This window comes from Megascapheus bottae, chromosome 10 (assembly GCF_031878675.1).
Source record: "Megascapheus bottae isolate mThoBot1 chromosome 10, mThoBot2.hap1, whole genome shotgun sequence".
Lineage (NCBI taxonomy): Eukaryota > Metazoa > Chordata > Mammalia > Rodentia > Geomyidae > Megascapheus > Megascapheus bottae.
Window position 1 is genome coordinate 29,762,838 of NC_143518.1, and position 24,328 is coordinate 29,787,165.

At 46.6% G+C, this 24,328-nt stretch overlaps 1 protein-coding gene across 1 annotated transcript in view; it reads left to right on the forward strand.

Annotated features, from left to right (window-relative positions):
* The window catches only part of Gpr161 (G protein-coupled receptor 161), a 36,675-nt gene extending 16,211 nt beyond the window's left edge, over nucleotides 1-20,464 (forward strand). Inside the window, exons 2-6 of the mRNA XM_090339788.1 lie at nucleotides 4,193-4,610; nucleotides 8,865-9,589; nucleotides 13,934-14,038; nucleotides 16,885-17,004; nucleotides 18,973-20,464. Of these exons, the coding sequence (XP_090195914.1) occupies nucleotides 4,237-4,610; nucleotides 8,865-9,589; nucleotides 13,934-14,038; nucleotides 16,885-17,004; nucleotides 18,973-19,238 (1,590 nt within the window). The 5' untranslated portion in view covers nucleotides 4,193-4,236 and the 3' untranslated portion in view covers nucleotides 19,239-20,464. The remainder of the gene's footprint in view (nucleotides 1-4,192; nucleotides 4,611-8,864; nucleotides 9,590-13,933; nucleotides 14,039-16,884; nucleotides 17,005-18,972) is intronic.
* The last annotated feature ends 3,864 nt before the right edge of the window (nucleotides 20,465-24,328 follow it).

Consider the following 24,328-nt stretch of genomic DNA (forward strand, 5'->3'; position numbering starts at 1 on the left):
TGTGGCTCAAGTGGTAGAGTTCTAGTCCTGAGAAAGCCCAAGGACAGTGTTCAGGCCCTGAGCTCAAGGCCTAGGACTGAAAAAAAAAAAAAAGAATGCCTATTCTATTTCAGTTAACTGGAAGAATCCATTTTTGAGATCTGTTATATAGCATGGTGATTATATGTATTAATAATGAAATGTTTATTTCAAAATTGCTGAGTAAATTTTAAGTGGTCACTTTCTTCCCCCAAAAGTATGTAAGATGATGGATATGTTAATTAGCATGATGTAGTCATTCCATAATGGAAAATAAATTCAAAATAGCTTTAAAAATAATTTTAAGCTGAGCACTGATATCTATAATCTTAGCTACTCAGGAGGCTGAAAGCTAAGGATTGAGAGTCAAAGCCAGCCTAGGCAAAAAAGTCAATGAGAATGTTATCTTATATTAACCAATAAAAGCCAGAAACAAAACTATGGCTTGAACAAAAAAGCTAAGGGATAGTGCAGAGGCCCTGAGTTCAAGTCCCAGTACTGGCACAGACACTTACCCCCCCCACCCCCAGCCAGATTAAAAATGTAAAAAGATGAATAACAAAAGTTGGGCAGGAAAGGGATATGAAGGTTTGGTGGATCTGAGCTGTGCTCAGCATTTTGGCTCAGTAGCCCAACTGGTCCAAGCTGGCTGAGACCCTCTCTCTCTCTCTCTCTCTCTCTCTCTCTCTCTCTCTCTCTCTCTCTCTGTCTCTCTCTGTCTCTGTCTCTGTCTCTCTCTGTCTCTCTCTGTCTCTCTCTCTGTCTCTCTCTCTGTCTCTCTCTCTGTCTCTCTCTCTGTCTCTCTCTCTCTCTCTCTCTCTCTCTCTCTCTCTCTCGCTCTCTCTCTCTCTCTCTCTCTCTCTCTCTCTCTCTCTCTCTCTCTCTCTCCTAGCTTTCCACTAGGGCTATTAGAGAGACCTTTATTCTCAATGTCTTTATGAAACCAAAGCAGCAGTCTCCCAGAAAACTTTGCTGTCTTCTCCACCACAGATTTTTCACTAGCTTGTCAAACTTGCAAGGAGATAGACCAGTCAGGATCTCTATTTCAGAGCTAGAATAAGACACAGACATAATTGGCCTAGCCTTAAAAATTTATCCATGACACAAAGATGGAATAAACAAGAAGTTGCATAACTGGATCAAAATTCCGAATATTTTAGCAGCCTGGAAATATGGGCAAATATGCGCAAAGTAAAATTTAGGAGAAACAATGTTTTGTACTTGGGTTTAAAACATTAATTCCATATGTTCAAAACTGGGGACATCTGTCTTCAAAAAAGTTTGTGTACGAGCCGGGAATTTGGCCTAGTGGTGGAGTGCTTGCCTAGCATTCACAAAGACCTGGGTTCGATTTCTCGGTACCCCACATACATAGCAAAAAGCCAGAAGTGGTACTGAGGCTCAAGTGGTAGAATGCTAGCCTTGAGAAAGTCCAAGGACAGTGCTCAAGCCCTGAGTCCAAGCCCAGGACTGGCAAAAAAAAGTTGTGTACGTATAAATTTTGGGTTTTGATCAGCACACTACAAGCCCAACAGGATAACTGAATTGCCACAGCAAAATGTAGTTCTTAAAGCAAATAATGGAAGATTATCCTGACTATGGAGAAAATTGTATCTTTGGACTTGACTCTCACCAGATCCCACATGTCGAATGGTATGTTCATTTTGAGATAGCTTTCAGCAAGTGCAATCCAGAATGAAGGATTTGAAAGCCATCTTGTGATGAATGGTCACGGGGAACTGTAATTAAGTAAAAGAGGGACCCACATAATGTAGTACTGTTCCAGCAAGCATGTGTGGGGTTGGGGGTTAGAACCTGAGGAGAGTCATCCAGTTGGCCCCAAAGGCTGCCATGAGACTAATGTCCTTCTCTACCTACACATTTCCTGCCGTGAAGGTGCTTGGACAGAGATGGCAGGTCCACTGGGAGAATGTGGGGAGGGTCCTGATGCTGTGCCTCAGACAGTTAGCACTAGGTTTCTTGTTGGTCTGGCTTAGGAAAAGCAGCTCTTGCTTTCTTTCTGCTGTCTTCTGTTTGTGAAGATCAAGAACAGGTGGGGAGAGCGATCTGTGGGAGTTTTTGGCTGACAAAAGAAGATGAAAAGTTTGGGAGAAACATTAGTCTATAGGATTTTGTGTTACAATATGTCAACCTTGACTTGTAGCCTCCATTGTGAGCCAGTTCTGGAGAGCAGGAGTCTGTACCTCAAAGACTGTGATGTCTGTGGGCCAGAATGTCCAGCATCTTCCATGAAGGCTTGAGTCCCTGTCTCCTCACTATGTCTGATGAGAGCAGTAACAGTGTCTCTATAAATTTTACTCAATTAAGCTGTGTTCAGGGGTAGTTCTCTCAGTAATCTTAATGTCAAACTTTATAATCATTTGGCCTTGGGCTAACATCCAGATTTTGGTTCATTAACTCAGAAGTAGTCTTGCACTCTAGTAAGCTCTTAGTGATGTCAACGTTGCTGGTCTCAGAATCATCCCTGAGAAATGTCTAAATCTCAGTCTATAAAGGGTTCCTCAAAGAACGCTTGTAATGGAGTCCACTGTCTCTACCTGTTGTTTCAAGTACACATTTGGGCTGGGGTGTAGCTTAGTAAAAGAGTGTGCTGAGCATGCATGAGACCCTGGGCTCAATGACCAGCATCACAGACAAGCCAACAATATATTGAAAAGCATGTTTTTTGGCATGCCCCTGATCTCCAAAACCAGAATTTCCACTGGTGGATTTGAGAATTGGTGTGTGTGCACGTGCCTCTCTGCCTGCGTGTGTGTGTGTGTGTGTGTGTGTGTGTGTGTGTTGGTCCTGGGGCTTGAACTCAGGGCCGAATTCTGTCCCTGAGGCTTTGTTTTGCTCAAGGCTAGCCCTCTACCACTTGATCCATAGCTCCACTTCTGGCATTTTTTTGGTGTGTGTGTGTGTGTGTGTGTGTGTGTGTGTGTGTATAATTGAAGATAAAAGTCTCATGGACTTTACTGCTTGCCTGACTTTGCACTGTGATCCTCAGATCTTAGCCTCCTGAGCAGCTAGCATCACAAGTGTGAGCCACTAGTGCCTGGCAAGAAATTGGCTTGAATTTTTTTATTATTATAAAGTTGATGTATAGAGGAGTTATATAAGTCAGGTAAAGAGTATATTTCCTTTTTTTTGTTGGCCAGTCCTGGGGCTTGAACTCAGGGCCTGGGCATTATCTCTGAGCTTCTTTTGCCCAAGGCTAGCGAAGAGTACATTGGTTTGTGGACAGTGTAACCCCTTTCCTCACTTTCTCCCAGTTTTCCCCTCCCATCTCCACCCACAAGTTGTATACTTCATTGTCAACATAGTATCTAGTGAATACCATTGCTGTGTTTGTTCACCCCTCCTGTTCCTCCATTTCTGTGCTCCTCCTTACTCTCCCAGGAGATGTTGGCTTTCGACCTGGTACTTCAGGTGATTATTAAGCACTGTAAAGGTTTTGAATCACTGGTTTGGGGGAAATGGAGAGAGCATTGTGTTAGTCAGCTTTCCAGTACTGATGTAGTGAAAGGCCTGAAATGACTTACAGAACTGAGGATGTAAACTCACTTGCCTAGCATGCACAAGGCCTTGGGTTTTGTTCCCAGAACTGGAAAAGAGAAAAGAGATGAGGTTATTTTGGTTCCATTTTCAAGGTTTCAGTTCCTAATCAGCAGGACCTCTTGCTCTGGGGCTTCAGGTGAGGCATAACCGCATGGTGGAAGAGTGTGGTAGAGCAGAAATACTCTCATGGCAGCTGAGCTGTGACAGAAAGAAAGAGGAAGAGACCAGAGTCTCACAGTCTCCTTGGAGGAGCCTGAAACTTCCCACACTTCGCCTAAGATTGTCCCATTTTCCCAGTAGTGACAAGCTGGGGATCAAACATGCAACACACAGGCCCCTTCAGAGACTTTTCAGATCCAGCCAAGCAATGGTTTAGACTGGACTAGAAGTCCTTTAAGAAGAGACAGTGAATCGCACACATGTGTTGTAAAATAGAGGCCACTTAATACATAGCTTGCATGGAGAAGACTAGCCAGAAATCTCCAGACTGGCTGGGTGTCCTGGGACACAGAACTGCACTCTGCTCTGTGTTAGCTTCCCCTTTTTGCTAAGGGGAGGCCATATGATCTGATGCATCTTTTTTCTGTCCCCTGATCTCTCTTTGATTCTGCAGTCATCCAGCATGCTCTGCCCACCGCATGCCGAGGGGCACTGACCATGAGTCTCAACTCCTCCCTCGGCCACAGGAAGGAGCTGAGCAACCTCACTGTGGAGGAAGGTGGCGAGGGAAGCAACGTCGTCACCCAGTTCGTCGCCATCATCCTCATCACCGTGTCTGTCTGCTTGGGCAACCTGGTCATTGTGGTCACCTTGTACAAGAAGTCCTACCTCCTCACCCTCAGCAACAAGTTCGTCTTCAGCCTGACCCTGTCCAACTTCCTGCTGTCCGTGTTGGTGCTGCCGTTTGTGGTGACCAGCTCCATCCGGAGGGAATGGATCTTTGGAGTGGTCTGGTGCAACTTTTCCGCTCTGCTCTACCTGCTGATCAGCTCGGCCAGCATGCTCACCCTCGGGGTCATTGCCATCGATCGGTAAGCTTGACCTCAGACAATTGAACCGTTACCAAATGGGAGGTCTCCGGGTCAGCCTGGGTTCCTTGGAAAAGGGCCGGAGGCCTCTTCTGGGGGAGCGTGAGGAAGCTGAGTTCTGCCTCCCTCTCTGTTTGCTTAAGCAGACTTGTTTAGATGGTGGTCTGGGCAATGATGGGCGCATGTCTGATGGTAGAGGCCTAGTAGAGGAGACTTGACCACTGAAGGTATCTGGCAGTACGCTGTAAAGTTTGTGAAACAGCAGCACCAACAGGTGTGTTTCATAGACTAGGTCTGCTAAGTGATTCATGACTGTAATTATCTTTCTTTATTTCCATACTGGTACTGGGTCTTCTCTGGGCCTCTCAGTCTCACTTGGCCTTTCCACTCAATGCTAGTGAGTGCTCTACCATTCGAGCCACGGCCCTCCTCCTGGCTTCTGCTGATTAATTAGCGATCAGAGTCTCATGGACTTTCCTGTCCGGACTGGCTTCAAACCACGATCCTCAGATCTCAGCCTCCTCAGTAGCTGGGATCACAGGCGTGAGCCACCAGCACTGGGCTGAAACCATCCATTTTAGTAGTAATGGCATTCTGGTGGATTTTTTAATCCCTTTTACTAGAGGTGGTGGTGCTACTCTGAGGAACACCTTCATTTGTGAAATTGCCACATTTTTATTAAAAATAAGAGCACCTTCAAGATTCGTGGAATAGCAAGGGTGAATTACCCTTCAGAATGTCATAGGGCAGCCATGGATCCATGGATCTGTAACACTGAGTGTGGAAGTCGGGTGGCATGTTAGTCAGACATTTGATACTGTGACAGAGTGCCTGGCATCAGCCACCTAGAAGGAGGAATCTTTTTGTTTGGCTTAGTTTCAGTGGGTTCCACCCACAGTCCTGAGTGTGCTGTTTACTCGGGTGAGGAAGATGATGGTGATAAAGCACATGTAAGGGGCTCCTCATCCCATGCTGGCCAGGAAGCAGGGGAAAAAAGAGACTGGGACTTGACAACCTTCAGAGGCACCCCCCGCCCCTCCCCGCACCTGCTTCCTCAAGGCAAGCCTTCTCTGCTGATGCTTCCACCACATCCCAGGTAGCACCATAGCACCATCAGCCGGGGACCAAGTGTATACAGCCAGTGAGCCTGGGGAGGACATTGCCTATTGTTTTGTTTGTTTGTTTTCTGAGACTGGAATTTGAACTCAAAATCTGACACTTTCACTCACTGGCGCACGCTGTGCCATCTGAGCCATTCCTCCAGCCCCAAGCACTTTCTGTTCTTAAAAATATTTATATTTTGGCTAGACAGATGACTTGCACCTGTCGTCTTAGCTACTCAGGAGGTAGGCAGTAAGTCTATAGCCTACTTCCTAAGTAGCTAGGATTCACTTACCTCAGGATTGTTCCATCTTAGTACAGTTGACTTTGGACACTGGGACTCTGTATGATGTGCTGCTCTGTCACGGAAAGATAAGGCAGCTTCCTGGCCTCTACTCACTTGATGCTTATAATACCTTCCCAGTTAAGGAATGCAGAATGTCTTTAGACAATGCTACATGGACCCAGGGGATACAATTATTGTCAAGGGAGACTCCTAGTGGACAAAATCCATCACAGTTGAGGTTTGGCTCCATAACCCTAGGCTCCACCCCCCCCCCCCCCCAGCACCACACACACACACACACACACACACATCAAACTGGTTGGACAGCTGAGCCCAAATAATCTATTTTCTAACCTCATAAAAAGAGAGCAAAGGCAGCCTATAAAGAGAATAGCTGACTGGAGTGAAATTCACCATTTAAATGTCAATGTCCTAAAGCAGCCAAGTGGAAATGGACAGCTGGGAGAGTTGTCCTGTGAATAAACCTGTTACTACTCATGAGTCTACAACGTGTGGTCCCCTCCAGCTGGAAAGCTGCTAGGGTTCCACATCCATTTAAAATGCTTCTCATATTTTCATTCCACACTGTAGCAGACAAAACTTCGGCTCTAAAAATAGAATATAAAGCATGAAAGTAGCTAGAACAAAGGGATGGTTAGTTAGAGCGCTTTTCAGTCTTCAGGGTCAGTCCATGTGTTTGCCCTGAGGTACCCATAGTGGGTGTAGTTTGTTGTTGATGTTGTTGTTTGTTTTTGTCAGTGATAGGGCTTGCACTCCGGGCACTGTCCCTGAGTTTTTTTTTTTTAATCAACACTAGCACTCAACCACTTTGAGCCATAGCATCACTTCCAGTTTGTGGTGGTTAATTGGAGATAAGAGTCTTCCTATCCTAGCTGGCTTTGAACTGGGATCCTTATATCTTGACCTCCTGAGTAATTAGGATTGCAGGCTTGAGCCACCAGTGCCTGACTTGAGGAGCTGTTTTTGTTCCACATTTTTCCTTTGAATTTGCAGCCAGGCCTAAATGAAGGTTCATTTTTTAAAAACGTTCTACATCTATGATTCAGAACATATAAACTCACATTTGGGAGTAGGAAAATGTGGGAATATTCCTTGCCCTGATAGAGAAGTAAATGGGTGCATTTCAATGTCTTTCCTCTGAAAAATAAGTAAAAGGAAAGTAACCGCTGGATGCTGTAGCTGCACATGGAGTCTTTCTTGACTAGAACCAGCATCCTGTCCCTTGCGGGACTCTCCTGAGAGACTAGGGGGGAGTCACTGACACATTCTCTGAGCTTGCCCTGGCTTCAGCTTTAGTCACGGAGTCCCATTAGTACCATGTGTTACAATAAGCAAGTCTTGCCATAATGTAGCTATAATAAGTGGGTGCTGAGATGACAGAAGGCAGAGAGCCATCGCATTCGTTCTTACAACGCTCCAAACAAGGTTAGTCAAGGGAGCCAGGAGAGTTCACATTCACCAGGCCTGGCCTGACCAAACCCAGCTCGACACCCCCTGAAGCCCTGAGATCAGAGTACCTATATACTAGCTAAAAGGATAGAGAAAAGTAAAAAGCTTCACCTTATGTCATTTTTCTTTTTTCTTCTCTTTTTTTCTTATTTTGTTCCCCCCTCTCTTCCCCCCCCCCCCCTTCTCGCTTCGGTAGCGCTGGGATTTAAATTCATGACCTTGAGCTTGTTGAGCAGGCTCTTTACCACTAGGGTTATGCTCCTGTCCTTCTGGTTTTTGTTGTTGTTTGTTTGTTTTAGATAACAACTTGCTCATTTTTTCCTGCATTGTCTTTGAACTGATCTTCCTATCTCTACCACCCAAGTAGTTGGAGTTACAAGCATGCACTACCGTGCTTGGCCCCACCTGTATCTTTTTTTTTTGAATTGTCAGGGTGATGTATGGAGGGGTTTCCTGTATCTTCTTAAAAGTGAAGATTTTACTAGAAGTGTCTTTCTTTCACCTCAGCAAACGCCACTTTAATTTTTTCCCAAGGTGATGTCACACAGGCTAAAATCTTAGCTGGTCACCACCAGGCCCCTGCAATGGCTAGTAGAGTAGAGCCAGCAACACTGTTGCCTACCTCCTTGATAGTGGGAGTGACTGGGAGCCACAGGCAGGCCCTGGAACTTGATGATTTACGAGGAATTAGTGGACATGTGCTTTGGGGATCATAGAGCTAGGTGCTGGGTTTTTAATCTTGTTCCTTCCATATGTATGGGGTAAGTTGTGTAGCCTTGGTCTGCTTTGTGTTTTCACTTGTGAAATGAGGAGATATAACCTGCTGCTCACAGTTGTAAGGATTCAGTGTGCCCCCCCCCCATGCTCTGTTGATGTGTCTGCCTCACCCACATCATCCTACCTGTGTTGCCAGGATGGAGCACCGTGCTTGTTCACAGCAGGTTTTTAAGGAAATGTCCATAAAGCCCATAGGCCTTAGAAATCATTAGAGTTCTTTATGGTCCCTTGAAAATTGATCTACAAGGATTAATATCCACAAGTAGCAGAACTGACTTGTCTTGATGCATGAACCTCTAGGACTCCTGATCTGGCTTCAGGAAAGCTGAATGTGGGTGAGTTTCTGGTGTACCAGCCTGGACCCAGAACTGTTGGAACTCTGTGTCCTTATTGCCATCCAGCTGTATTCCATGCTGAAGACCCTGGAGGGCTGTGGATGCACTTCAGCAAGGCTATGAGAAGTGGCTTCTTTTCGAAGATTCCATTCCCCTGTTCTCCCTCCACCCACACTGAGAAGTGCAGGAGCCCTCACCCAGCAAAGCACATCACCTGACCCAGTGTGTCCTTTCTCACTTTTGATTTTGATTCCTCTCTCCTTCCCCGTCTTCATTCTTTTTCTCTAGCTACTACGCTGTCCTGTACCCAATGGTGTATCCCATGAAGATCACCGGGAACCGGGCTGTAATGGCACTTGTCTACATCTGGCTGCACTCCCTCATTGGCTGTCTGCCACCCCTCTTTGGCTGGTCTTCGGTGGAGTTTGATGAATTCAAGTGGATGTGCGTGGCAGCCTGGCACCGGGAGCCTGGCTACACGGCCTTCTGGCAGATCTGGTGTGCTCTGTTCCCCTTTCTGGTCATGCTGGTGTGCTATGGCTTCATCTTCCGTGTGGCCAGAGTCAAGGCACGCAAGGTACACTGTGGCACTGTGGTCGTGGTGGAGGAGGACGCCCAGAGGACTGGAAGGAAGAACTCTAGCACCTCCACCTCTTCTTCGGGCAGCAGGAGGAATGCCTTTCAGGGCGTGGTCTACTCAGCCAATCAGTGCAAAGCTCTCATCACCATCCTGGTGGTTATTGGCGCTTTCATGGTCACCTGGGGCCCCTATATGGTTGTCATCACCTCTGAGGCCCTCTGGGGGAAGAACTATGTTTCCCCGACACTGGAGACCTGGGCTACGTGGCTGTCCTTTACCAGTGCCATCTGCCACCCTCTCATCTATGGACTCTGGAACAAGACAGTTCGCAAGGAACTCCTGGGCATGTGCTTTGGGGACCGGTATTACCGGGAGCCATTTGTGCAGCGACAGAGGACTTCCAGGCTCTTCAGCATTTCTAACAGGATCACAGGTAAATTGGGAACCCTTAGAAAAGGGATACATACCCCAGGGCAGGTATAGTCCGGCTTATCAGCTACTTAAGCTCTGTGGCCTCAGGTGCAAAGTAGAGATTGCACATCAGGCTCGACTGTGATTCCCAAGCATCTTTACATCACTCAGCAGCTCTAGGCCATGATGAAGAGGCCAGCAAACCCACCTGACATATAGCCCAAAAGAATTTGGCCGAAAGCAGGATGATTCCCCAGGCAAGTCCCTGATCAGGGATGGGCTAGGCAGATTATCTACTGCTAAGTGACACCCCAAGCCCTACCTAACATTGCTTGGAGCTTCAAATTCTCATTTGGTTTTCTTGCTCATAGCTAGTGCTCTATCACTTGAGCTATTCTTCTGGCCTGGCTTTTTGCTGGTTAATTGAAGATGGAATCTCACAAACTTTTCCTCCCCAGGCTAACTTTGAATCACAGTCCTCCAAATCTCAGCCTTCTGAGTAGCTAGGATTACCAGCCTGAATGACTGGCACCTTGTCCTTGATACGTCTATAAATCTTGGTCAGGTCTTTTTCTGCAGCACTTGGTGAATTCTGTTCATCTGATCCTTTCTCGTAATTAGAATGAATTTCTTCCTGGGGGAAGCGGCAGAATACTTCTTATAATGACATCGTGACAGACGATGTCATTACTAGGCACATTACCTTCACCTCCTGATTCACATGTGATCTGTCAGCTTTCTCTGTTCCCCTGTTCCCTTTTACACAGAAGAGACACTTTGAGACTGTGCAAACACCTGGTTTCTGCTCTAGCCTTCATTCCTTGTTGTAAGCATGCATTGGTAGATGTTGACACCAGCCCTGGGGCTGTGAGGGATTCCTAGAACCATGTCCAAGGGAACCCCATCACCCTGTCAAGCCACTGGGAGAAGATTTTGAGGATACCTTCTTCAGACTCAGTACTAATCTCTTGTCTAATGACTTTGGGAAGCTCAGGAAACTTGCCTGATCAAGTTTTCCTCTTTTTGAGGAAACTTCCCCTCAGGAGGGTCAAGTGCATGATTCCAGATTCCCATCATACTCAGTGGAAGAGATGGCAGGAGGTTCTGTCCATGCGTGTCCATGTGTGTCCATATCACAGGGCAGCTTCGCTAATTTTGTGGATTAATGGAGTGTTAGTTCTGGAGAGAGGAAGCCAGTCTGAGACTTTAGTTTGATAAGAGAAAAACCAAATCTCTGCATACGGCCATATTTAGAAGACTGAATAGCCTACCCCACCACTAGCAAGCTTACCTTTCCAGATGTGACTTGTAGAGTCAACGTTTGGCTTCATCTTACCCATTAACTTATTTGTTGAGATTTTGTAAGATCACTTGTCTTCTAGGTAAAAAGTAATAGCTATTTTCTAGACCAGTGAAGAATTAGGAAAGAGAGAGAGGGGAGGGGGGGAGAGGGAGTGTGTGGGGGGAACACGCATGGGAAAAGGAGAGAATAGATTGAACAAATTGAAACATCTGATTGTTGGGCCTGGATTTTCTAGGCATGTCACTTGTGCTTGTTTTGGAACAGTTCCCAAGGCTGTGAAAGCAGGTGGCAAACACCAGCTGTGGTTAGATTGGCAAGTCCAAGTCACTGGTGGTCTCCTGCTCACTTGGGGATGCTTTGATGTTAAGATGATGGGTTCGGGCCATTGGCCATCTCCAAGGATGGGAGCTGGAGAATCCAGTGGCAAGCGGAGGCTAGCTGCATGAGTAGAAGACGGGGAACAAGGCTGGGGACCTCGACCCAGCCTGTACCCTATACCTTCCATGCCAGCAATACTAGCTGTTCCTGATGTTGAGGGCTAACCCTGCTTGCACCACATCCTGGGTCCTCAGTATCAGCTGAGTCTAAGCAGACCTTATTGAATGTCCTGTAGGCAGGGTCTACTAGGCCACAGTTTTTTCTCCTTGAACCATCTCATTTCAGATTCCCATGAGGAGGGCTCACTTTAGAATTGAAATCCCTGAGTTACCTCTAGGTTGTCAGGCAGTGCCACCTTATGGTGAACAGGTTAGCTCAGGAGTGGACGTTGTGTTCTAGTCCTGAACAGTCAGCCAAATGCTCATATTTGGTCTTAGGATGTGAATCCACAAGTCCAAAGCTGACAGGGCTTCCTGGCAGGGGGAAGAAGAGGCTTTGGGAAAGCAGGGCAGGTAGCCTTCCCCAGTGCCGGAGCCAGCCGGCAGCAAATTGGGATTCCTGAAATAGGGGGCAGGGACTAGGAAAAAATAAAAGAGAGACAAACAGATGGGGTTCTGGAGGGCTACAGCCCAAATCAGCAGCCACAGCTTAAGAAGACTGTAGCCCAGTTTATTTCAAGTTCTGACCTTAAATACACTTCTTTAAACTAGGGAACTGCCAGGGGCTACATTCATACAAACAGTATCAAGTCTCCAATAGGTTGAATGAGAAGCTATCAAGTCCCAAACAGGTTAAATGAGAAGTGATCGACACAGCTCAAAATCATGATAAGAGCTACTTCCTTGTGTACACAATTGTGTGAGTCCAAGGTCACTGACCCCACAGTCGGTCTCCAACACCCCAGCCTGTCAAACACCACGTGCAGACCTCATGCAGAGGATGGCATGGGCCTGTGGACAGAAAGCCTGTTAACCCGCAGCTCTTTATGTCTATTATGTTCATATTTATTTTTTAATAACCTCCAGATATTTTTAATGGATTCATTTTCTTGCTTTCTTTTCATTCTCTACAACTTGAGCCATGCCTCCAAATTCCAGATTCATTATATTTCAACTGAGTGTTCATTTTTACATGCTGTGTATTGTCTCCTTTAAATTCATTTTTTTCTTCCTCCCCTCCCCTTTATCTTTCATCCCAGTACCTTAACCTTAACTCTGGTGGCTTTTGTCTCTCTAGTTCTTCAACTTTAATGATGAGGCACTGGAGAACCATTGGGAAACTCAACGTGGGGTGGGGTCAGAAGTCTCCTAGCCAGGTGGGCTATTCCAAGGTTCTCTGGGGCCTGCCATCCTCCTCTAGGGCTGGCTGATTTTACTGGGGGAGAATTCTCTCATCTTCCTCCCTTCCTCACTCTTTCCTCCCTTTCCTCCTTCTCTTTTGTCTTCATTCCTCTCCCCCACTTCTCTTTCTTTCTTTCACAGTATTAGAGTTTTGGCTTACTAGAGAAGTGTTCTACCACTTGAACAATGCCCCCAATACTTTTGTTCCTAGTTATTTTGCAAATAGGGCCTTGGGCCAACTCTACCTACCCACATCCTCCGACACTCCCACAGATATGTGCCACCATGCCTGATTGTTACGATGGAGTCTTGCTAATGTTTTGCCCAGGCTGGTCTTAAACCAAAAACCTTGCCATTCCCCTTCCAAGTGGTTGAGATTTGCAACCACCACGCCTGACCACCACACCATTATTAGATTGCTGCTGCTTCCAGCTGTGCCTGGTATCTCCAAGGCCAGAGTCTCCTGGATCACTCTCTCCACTCGCTGCCAGTACTGTCTTAAACCCAGCTAGGGAAGAGCAGTGGATGGGGTCTAGTGGTTTCCTACGGATGCTTTTTGTTAGGCTTTCCTTCCTGCAGATCCCTAGGCCTGAGGTCTCTGGAATGATAACATGCATCTTTGAAACATCCCCTTACCAACTCCTGTTCTCTTTCCTGAATCACTTTTATTGTCAACATCTCTCTATTCCAAGTTCTGCAAATCTCCCTTTCAGGAGATTAATGAAAATCTTTTGATACTCAAGTAGGTTCTAGCAGGTAACACGGGGTTGAAATTTCCCAGTGTAGCTGGGTGATATTCATACAGGAGTGTCACCTCAGTTCTGCCCTTCACCTGCCTTGTTGTCTGATCTGTCAGCTGGGGAAACAAGTGAGTCTTGACTCGGTGGGATGGAAATCTGAGGGCAGGGGGATGCCAAAGTGTGGGGAAAGCAGTGGATTAAGAGTGAGTTGTAGTGGGCGTGGTGTCTCATGCCTATAATCCTAGCTGCTCAGGAGGATCTGAGGATAACAGTTCAAAGTCAGCCCAGGCCCCAAAGTCTGTGAGACTCTTCTCTTCAATTAACCACTAAAAAAACAGGAAGTGGCGCTGTGGCTCCAAGGGTACAGAATTAGCCTTGAGCTGAGGAGCTCAGGGACAGCTCTCAGGCCCAGAGTTCAAGCCCCACAACCGACCCTCCCCCCCAAAAAAAAGGTGAGTGGGCAAAGGAGAGTCGAGAGAGCAGGAGGGCGGGGGTGGGTTGGTGGCCATGGAGGACAGACACAGACCAGCTGTGTGGCAGGTGAGAGAGTGCTAGGCCACTTGGAAGCATGTGATGGTGTGGTCACTGTTAACTTTGTCTTTCAGACCTGGGCCTGTCCCCACACCTCACGGCACTCATGGCAGGTGGACAGCCCCTGGGTCACAGTAGCAGCACCGGTGACACTGGCTTCAGTTGTTCCCAGGACTCAGGTAACCTTCATGCTTCATCAACCTCTCAGCAGTGTGTTTGCCTCCGGCCAGTCAAAGGATTGATTGGAGGGACGTGTTTCCCAAGAGTATTAGAGGAACATGGGGGCAAGAGTTCAGAGCCTGGCTTGCCAGTTGGTGGTTTAAATTTTTTAGCTTTTTTGTGCCTCAGTTTCTTCCTCTAGAAAAACAGGCATCTTTCTGTGCTCCCTGCAAAAGCCTTTGAGAAGACCGTGCTTGTTATTTAGAGTCATTGGCCATTGTGGCTGTGGGGTCCCCTGCCTGGTTCTCAGCTTCCTGTTGGCCTTTCAGGACCTGCGGTATCTTAGGAAAGTTTTGTGAAGTCTTTCTACATCACAGAGTTGCCCCATTCAGGGCAGTAATCTTTATATTAAAGAGTAGCTGTGGGGAGTTAAAAGGCATAATAAGCAGGAAGCACTAACCTAGCTGGAGAAGAAGCCTTCTACACACAAAGTCAGCTAGCCTTGCCATCGCCATTCCAGGCCTGGCTCCCCAGAAGCAATCCTGTCACCTGCACAAATCCTCCAGCCCCCCTCCCTAGCTACTGCTCAGAAGAGCTTACAAACCCAGGCTGCCCTGCTCTCCCAGCCAGAGCCTGTTCCTGGGGCTTGCTGGACCCATGACTACCACACTCAGAGCTCTGCGTGGGAGCCTTTTCAGGCCCTGAGGCTCTGAGAGCCATGTAGGAAAAGCCTCTCTAGCCATCCAGTTTTCAGCTCCATGTTGGCACCAAGCCTTGCCTGTGGCTGGTGCTTATGAAATGCTGGGTGGTGGAGGGAGAGGTACCAAATCCCAGAACACAAAGCAGGAAGCTTTGTGCTTCCAAGTTCCTCCATCTCTGCTCCTGGGAATATTTGAAAAAATCACCTCTGCTCAGTTCTTGTTTCCTGTCCCCGTGTGAAGGAATCCTGGGAGAGAATCTTATTGGAGGCAGGTCATAGTCTGAGAATGTCCCCTTACATGGCAGATTCAAGAACCACTGGTCACACTGCCCTGTACCCATGACTTCCTTGTGTTAATGGAGATAGAGTGAGGTCTCATGTTCTCTAGCTGTATGCTTAGGATCAGCCAGCTAGCAGATCCATGCATTCATTCACTGAGTCTTACTTTGGCCAGGCTCCGGCCCCTGTTCTGGGGTGTAGTGGTAAGCTGCGTTTCAATTTAGAGGGGAAGAGAGACAATCCGTAAAAGACAACCCATCTCCCTAAAGCATGGGGGAGTGAACTATCAGTTGTTTTTTTTATTTTTGCCAGTCCTGGGCTTGAGCTCAGGGCCTGAGCACTGTCCGTGTACTTTCTCAAGGCCAGAGCTTTACCACTTGAGATTCAGCACCACTTCCAGCCTTGTTTCTATATGTGTGGTACCGAGGAATCGAACCCAGGTCTTCGTGCATGCTAGGCAAGTACTCTACCACTAGGCCAAACTCCCAGCCCCTCATTTTTATTTTTAAAAGGTTAGGTCCATGCTGAGAGCTGGGAGAGGGAGCCAAGTGGTGGGGAACACTCAGTAGGAAGTTGGCAGTAATTCTGGGGGAGAGGTAAAGAAAGGCTTATTGATGGAGGAGATGGCCACAGTGCTATGGACAGAGGAAAGAGAGGGGGCTTCTAAGCTCCATTGTGAGCATGAGTTTCAGCCTGTTTATTTGCTTGTTAGTAATGACCTCCAATGAGTTAAAGTTTTTACATCTCTGTCTATAATCCTTACCCCAGTTCTCTGAGGTCAATTGAGGATGGAGATGGAAAAAGGCTGGGGAACTAAATTATCAGCCACTGATTCTGGGTCTGTGCAGTATGAATCTGCCTGACCACAGTATCTGTGAGGCCCACGGGGCCCTGTTCCCCACAGACAGGAGCATAACGTGTGGCCAGGGTTCTGAAGGCACATAAGGCTTTGGTTTCTGGTTCCTCAGCAAAGTCTCTGATGAACTGAAAACTGGAAACTATGAATAAAGCTGCTCCCACTGTCAGGCTGGGATATTGCAGAGTGACAAGTACCATCCCAACCCTTCATCAACTCTTAAAAATTTAAAAACTGTTATTATAAAGGTGATGTACAGAAAGGTTACAGTTACGTAAGTCCGATGAAGAGTACTTTCTGTCTTTCCCTCCCCCACCCCCACTCCAGTCCTGGGCTTGAATTCAGGGCCTGAGCACTGTTGGACACATTTTGCTCAAGGCTAGCACTCTGCCACTTGAGTCACAGCACCATTTCCAGATTTTTCTGTGTATGTGGTACTGAGGAATTGAACCCAGGGCTTCATGCATGATAGGCAAGCACTCTACCATTAGGCCACACTCCTGGCCTAAGAGTACATTTCTTTTTGGACAATGTCACCCTTCTCTTGCTGTCTCCCACATTTTCCCTCCCACCCCCGTCCATAAGTTGTACAGTTCGTTCTCAATATGGTGTCTAGCGAGTACCACTGCTGCATTTGTTCACCTTTGTCCCCCTATTTCTGTGCCTTTCGACCCTCCCCTCAAACAGATAAACTAACAAACACGATTAAAGGAAAGAGAAACAAAAACAACAACAGAAAACCCTTGTTTCCATTTCCTGGAGTTCATGTCAGTAAATAGGATTTGACGTGATCAGGTGTGCAGAGGCATTGCACCCTTGTGTTCTCTCCTAAGAGTCTTCCCCCCCTCTTGCCTCCCTCTCTCTCTCATCCCTGCTCTATTGGACACAAGCTCCTGGAATAGGATGATGGATGGAGTATTTGGGGGCAGCTTCTGCAGGCCAGTGAGCTGGTTATGATTTGCAGGACAGAGTGGGGAAAAGCAGGACCTGGTATTGCTAGTTCTATGTACATAGTCTGCCCTTCATCCTAGGGACAGATATGATGCTGCTGGAAGACACGTCTGAAGACAACCCGCCCTCCCACTGCACTTGCCCGCCCAAGAGGAGGAGCTCTGTGACATTTGAGGATGAAGTGGAACAACAGATCAAAGGTTGGTTTCTGGGACTGAAAAGAAGTGGGGAGAGGATCTCAGTTTTCTTGGCTCATCCCTGCCCACTTGCCCCCCCCCCCCCCCCCCGCCGCCTCTAGAATATATAGCAGGGTTCCAGGACTTGATCACTTTAGCCTACCTGATGTCTCATTTGCATCTTGAGAAACCTGACTTAAAGCACTAAGGCTGGCTAAGAACAGCTCTTGAACCACACACACACACACACACACACACACACACTCGTATTTCACATCCTCCCTTAGGAAGTACCCTGATAAAACAATTTCTGAGCCCTCCCACAGATTCTTCCCTACATGATCAGTGTGTAATTTTGAATCTGGATGTGACCTCAGCTTCAGTTTCCTCTTGTGGATAAAGGAAATATGGCTCAATGAGTGAATGTCAAGGCCTTCTTAATTATTGCTACTAAATCTGACAATCACATTTGAGCCTTGGGAGGAAATGAATTCCTTGCCTACATTTTCCTACTCCATCTGTTGCCTCTGGGACTTAGGGTTAGTTTCCTCCCCAGACATACTGAGTGGATGAGTAACAGTCACCCCGCCCAGGCTACCCAGAAGGGGAATCTCTTTCCCTCTGCATTCTTCCTTCCTTCCTTCCTTCCTTCCTTCCTTCCTTCCTTCCTTCCTTCCTTTCCAGTCATGGGGCTTGAACTCAGGTCCTGGGGACACTTTTTGCTCAAGGCTAGTACTCTCCCACTTGAGCCACAGCACCACTTCTGGCTTTTCCTGTGTATGTGGTACCAAGGAATCGAACCCAGGGCTTCATGCATGCTAAGTGAGCACTCTACCACTAAGCTACATTCTTGGCCCCTCCACGAGACTCTATCTCCAGTGAACTACTCAGAAGAGCTGGGAGTGATGCTGTGGTACAAATGGTAGAGCGCTAGCCTTGAGCACAAAGATGCTCAGGGATAGTGGCCATGCTCTGAGCTTAAGTCCCAGGACTGTCCAAGAAAACTCCACTTGTGCCAAGCGCCTTCCCAGTCTCCCCAGCTAAGCCTGCTCCTTTGTACTTAATGAGGTGGCATTTCCAGAATCACCCTCTGCTTGAATTCTTTTCCCTCCCGTGAAGAGTGGTATGAGTTGTCTGCGCTCCAGATAATGTACAGAGGGGAGAAATTGTTCCCCCCAGATACTCCCAGGAAATGGGCACTGAGGTTCATACTAGCGGGGCACTGTGTGTGGGACTGAAATCACACCCCTTCCTCTCTTCCTCTCATTTTAGTTGTCATGACCATAATTCTGGATGGGTGCTTGAACTGTTAATGTCACTCTCAAGCTTTAGGGTTCTTTTCATTTACAGAAACTGTGATATGGAAAAGAGAGAATATTTGAGTCTGCAGATATTTATAGCCATAGATCCTATGCTGGAAGAACAGAAAATTTCTCTTTTTTTTTTTTTTTTTGCCAGTCCTGGGCTTGAGCTCAGGGCCTGAGCACTGTCCTTGGACTTTTCTCAAGGCTTAGAGCTCTACCACTTGAGCCTCAGCACCACTTCCGGCTTTTTTCTATGTACGTGGTACCGAGGAATCGAACCCGGGTCTTCATGCATGCTAGGCAAGCACTTTAACCACTAGGCCAAACTCCCGGCCAGAACAGAAAATTTCTAAAAGAAATGTCAATATTGTAATGAACACTAATAGAAATATATATCAGGTCTTAAGGGCCAGACCTAAGTGTCTTGGGAGAATTCATTCAGTTATGTGATGTAAAAGGTCTCTTTATCTTTAGAGACAAGAAAATTACAACTAGATTCAATATAATTACTAGCACTTTCTGGATAGTTGGGAAGTTAAGGATTTAAACCTGGGGAACAGGATTTCAAAAGTGACATGCATAACCTCAGCTTACTTCACCTTCCTGGGACGGTGAGTAGACAGTAGCCACAGTCCTGAGATAGTGATGGGTACTGGCTCCTCCTCTAACCTTCTTTCTTTTTCCCCAGAGGCTGCCAAGAACTCTATTCTTCATGTGAAAGCTGAAGTACACAAGTCTTTGGACAGTTACGCAGCCAGCTTGGCCAAAGCCATTGAGGCTGAAGCCAAAATCAACTTATTTGGGGAGGAGGCATTGCCAGGGGTCTTGTTCACAGCACGGAACGTCCCAGGGGCTGGCTTTGGGGGTCCCCGAGGCAGCAGAACTCTTGCGAGCCAGAGGCTGCAGCTGCAGAGCATCAAAGAAGGGAACGTTTTAGCTGCAGAAGAGAGATAGGGCTTCAAGGTAGACTGGGGCTGAAGCTGGAACTGATGTCCTGTGCTGGGGTTCCCACTTCTGCCTGTTCTGGGTTCCTGGAACACATGGTGTGCAGTCACCAGAAGGACTGAAAGTAATGCCTCCAACTTCGGACTGCAGTGTCAGACATAGTGGGAGATACTATGTCTGAGTCCTAGGGTTGGAACCAGAGGCAACTGAAGCACATAGAAAAAGATGGCAGCGTGGTGGGGATGTTTTGGGAATGGAAGTGTACAGGAGGCCTGGAGACCAGGGGTTTGGAAGGAAATCAGAAATCATTTCCTTTCAGTCATTTCCTGTTCCTTTCACCCTGGTGTCCTGTGAGACTTGTCATGCACCATCACCTGAGGCAAACCTTCCTTGCTGTGCCTCACAGGACAACACAACACTTAACACTGCACGATCGTTCCCAGGACTCATGTTTAATACAGGCAGTGTGAAGCCATCCACACTGGACTAAATGGTCCACAGAGAGCACCCAGAAGCAGAGCACCCCTGAAAGACTTTCCACCCCTCCTATCCTGGCTGTGATACCCACTACTGGTGGGCATCTCACCACTTGGGTAGCTCACAGGCCTCCCAGGACAGGGTCCACCATGTCCAGCTCATCCACAGATTCCTTGCCATTTTAAAAGAAGGGAGAAACCACTGTCAAAAAGAAGAGGGTCGGGGACCAAATGGTTCATTGTTGAAAGTTAAAAAAAAATTGCCCTGGATACATCAGTCTTGCTGTTTGTTGCTGGAGGGAATCTTTTACACAGGCAAGTCTCAGTGGATAGGTTCTGTGAAGTTTTTGGAGTGACCAGTAAAAATAGCCTCAGTTTCACAGAGGAACCCAGGAGCAACCTGGGGGCAGAAGATGGAAGGAATTAGCCACCTGAACTCTTGGCTTAGCTTAGCTTTTGCACATGTTACTTGGGACATGCTGTCACCTCCCCAGGCCATTTGCAAAATGAGAAAAGGAAGTGTGGAGTTGGGCTAAATGGTCTTTAAGATCATTTCTAGTGCTTATCTTGAGGTTTTCTGATTTTGTAAATTAGAGATGGAGCGGGGGAAGGAAAGTGGGCCCCGGATGAGTGTTTAGTGTATTCCCCATGGACTTATGAAGTGCTGTCAGCCTGGGTCGTGTCCTTTGTGCAACCTGACTGTTTATAGAGACTAGTCTTGATTGGATGTCAGCTCCTGAGACATGAGATATGTGAGTGGAGGAAGAGGGTGCTGGTGGGGAGTGGGGGGGGGGAGATTGTACACTTAGGCCTCTCTCCTTCCCTCTCAGAACAGCAGTTGAAGTTTGGGCTTAGAGTTGCTGAGGTGTCTTAGGAAGCCATTGAACTTGTTCTTATGTTGCCCTTCATCTGGCTGGTCAAATAAGTGAAGTCCAGGACACTCCTTATCTTGATTAGGATTTCTAAGGCTGTGTTTGCTGTGATGCTAGGTGGCTATTCTGGAAAGTGGATTACTTTGTAGGGGTTTCTTTGGGTGCTAGCCCACCTCTACTGAGGCAGCATCTTTTTGCTGTATGTTCCTATCTGCATGAGGCCTGGGGTCTGGTGTCTTTGTCATCAATTAACACCTATTATGTGCCAAGGCCTGACAGCGTTTCTGGATAGGAGTGGGAAGCAGCCGTGGCCGGGTTCACCTGTAGCTTCTGTGGCTGCTGTGTAAGTCAAACAGACTGCTCTCAATAGAGCAGGTGAGCTATATATATGTGTGTGTGTGTATATATATGTGTGTATACTATATATATATATATATACACTATATGTATAATATATATATATTATCTATCTTTTTAATGCACTTGTCCAAGTGGATCATGGCAGAGACCTTTACTGGTGAGACGGTCACTGATTTTTAAGTGTAGTACATTATCTCTGTGGGGAGAATTCTGAGGCCTCTGAAGCTTCATTTGCTGATTGCAGACTAGCTGTGATGGAACAGGGTTTAAACAAAAAAATACTACATCTCACTGTTTCCCTTTTCTTACATTCATTTATTCATCTACCAGAAGGGTGGCCTGTCTGCTGTGGGGAACGCCCCAAGCTAGGCACTAGGGGCAAATAAATATTAAATGTGTTTACCTTTTAACTTAGGGAGAGATACCCAAGAGATACTGATGAAGTCAGGTAGTGTGATAGAAGGAACCATGGCTCCAGAGGGAGGTGGGTTATTTACAGTTAGGCAGTCCTGTGAAGTAGATGACCGTATGATTCATGGAGGATGTTTTAGTAGTCAGACCTACATTTTGCATTTTCAGAAGTTAATGTTTGCCTAGTTGAGCTAGAGCGAGAAGTGTGTTGTGGGGTGGGGGAGCCCCACAAATATTGTAGTCTCTGAGGAATTTAGCAGACACCAGCCTTTAGTACATGGAGCTCAGCACCCACAACTAAATCCATGTACAGTGGCAGGCCTGAGGCCTCGCAGAAGGTCCCAGGGACAGTGGCAGATGGGACATTTGTCCACTCATTTGCTTAAATCCTTAGTCCTGTCTTGCGTTGTTCAGGACTGCTGCCCCTCTCTGTCTCTTTCAGTAAGATTCTGCCGTGACCCTGTCCCTGTGCTCTGCTCCAGATAGCAACTGTGGGGGCTGCACTGGGCTCCCACTCCAGAGCCCTCAGCTTAGCACCCAGCCTTTTCCCAGACCAGGCACTGAGACTAGAGCTCAGGACCTTACACAGTAGGTGGCAGCAGCATGGCTGGGAAGAGTGAAAAAACAAGGCTTGTTGGCCCTTGGTTAAAAGCTCTTACAACTGAGCCATGACTGCACTCTTCAGTCTGTCTAACACATGTGACCCTGTCCCTGTCCAGGCTCATAGGTACTGTCCATATGCCCGTACTGAGATGCATGCAAATCATAAGCAAATCAGCACTTCCGGGATTAGAGTTGATACAATGGCCAGCTGGTACTTAACATTCTTTATTCTCTTTAGCAGAGATGTGTGTGCAGACAGGATGTAGAGAAGAGTGCCGTGTTAGCGATTCATTGATCTGAGCCTACGCAGTTGCGTCATGGCTGGGTGTTTGGGGCAAGTTACTCAGGATTCCTGTATAGGATTTCAGGAGGCCTTCCTTGTAGGGCGACCAGATTGCAGGAAGAATCTAAGCATCCAGCACAGTATCTGGGGTGCAGGTAGAAATGAGCAGTGGCTTTTCTTCTCAGTGGACTGCGAGGGGGTTGAGTCATTATTTTACAAGGATCTCTACAGTGTTCTCCTAGATTAGAAGTGTTGAGTTGTTGCCATGGGAATTGTCACTTGCTGAGCAACACAGAGTTCTGAGAAAAGGAATGTGGTAAGGAAGAGAAGGTAGTAGGAAGGAGAGAGGATAGGCTGTATAGTGTTGGAATACATGCGGTCTGGCCAAGCACGAAATGAATCTTCCTGTTAGAATATTTTTCCACGCTCGCACTCAGTTTGTACAATGATGAAGCATTTCTATACTGCCTTGAATGGCTATTAAGAAAGATGTGTAAAATCTCAAATCCACACCATAAACTCAGCTCTGGTTTCCTTTTAGGTATTAAGGACAGCTGTGGCCAGCAGTGACAGTGACTGGCTGTGGCTCCTGGCTTACAGAACCATGAAGTTTTCCCAGTCTGAGGGCAGAAACAGGATATACCCTACTACCTGTTGTGTAAATATGCAGAGCCCCAGAGGAAGCCTGTGGGAAAGAAAAGAAATCAATCTTCACCTGACAGAGAAATAATAGCTATAACCAGCCACAAATGACCAAAGAGGCAGAAGTCTGGTACTGCCCTTATGGTTCCAGTAGAGGAGACATAACAATTCATGAGGACCAAATGAAGTTGTTCAAAGTCTCAAAATGAGTTCCAAGGTAAACTCTGGTCTTTCATAAGGGCCTGAGAGAAGCAGGGAGTAACTTAACCACTCTAGGGTAAGGGCTTTTGTTATTACAATAGGCCAGGAAGGAAAGTGATTGTCTTGTTGGAAAGAATGCAGAGCACAAACCCGAATCTGTGCAAGATTACAAAGAGCACAATTTTGATCTGTTATTTTTAGAACACACAACACAGTGTACATTTCCCTCTGAAAGCATTTTCCACAGATGTATTAGCTGCTTAAGAATTAGTAGCCATTTCTGTTTTTGGCTTTTTGACACCGTTTTGAAATAGCACAAAGGACTGGGAAGTCAGCCCTCCCAGAGGAAAAAGGCAGTCCTGGAAAATCACAAGTGGAGGGGGACAAGATCATGCAGGAAGTTGGTGTGCCTGCCTGAGCGGGTCTGCTAATGAGTGATGGGGACATGCTGTGTTGGTAATAGACATGGAGAGGCACAAGTGGCTCAAACCCACACTTCAAAAGAATAAAACTCAAGCTAATCCTGGAAATCTATTTAATATTGAGTTTTTGGATGTTTTAGAAAAAAATGTTTGAGATTACTGTAAATTACTATTTATAAGTGTATTTAGAACAGTTTTTGTTTACCTGATTAAATGTTTAATTTGTATAGTTGTAAAAATTGTGAATTTGTACTTGGACTTGTGATCTGCAGATGTTTCTGGGCAACTCTCCCTTTTCTGCAGCCACATTCCTATCTTTCTATGAGTTAATAAAGATTAAGGAAAGATTACTGCAGAAATGGGGGTTTCTTTAAGTTATTTGTAGCCAAACATGCTATCCCAAATTCATAAACTTCTCTGTCGGTTAATTTCATGGATCATGCAATCTAAACCCAAACTTTACAGAGTATTAACAACATTACTGATCTGTCACTTATCAACCAAGAGAATCATATTTTCTATCCCATGATCAAAGTCAAAGAAGGTGAGATTACATACCAGGTCAGAAAAATGGATCACCTTTACATGACCTGTTCACCTACCATCACTGAACTCATCTTTTTCTGAATAGGTAAGCACTGGGTTCCAGTCACCTAAGCTTTAGAATAAAGTTGGTTGCCTGCACCTCAACAGCTCCCCGCCCCCACCAAATAATGCAAGACTTATGAACTCTGTAAAGTGTTCACTTTGCTGCCTCCCAGATTACTTGTCTGGACTGCTATACTAAGTAGTGAAACCAGAATTATCTACAGAATTGCTATGGGTAGAA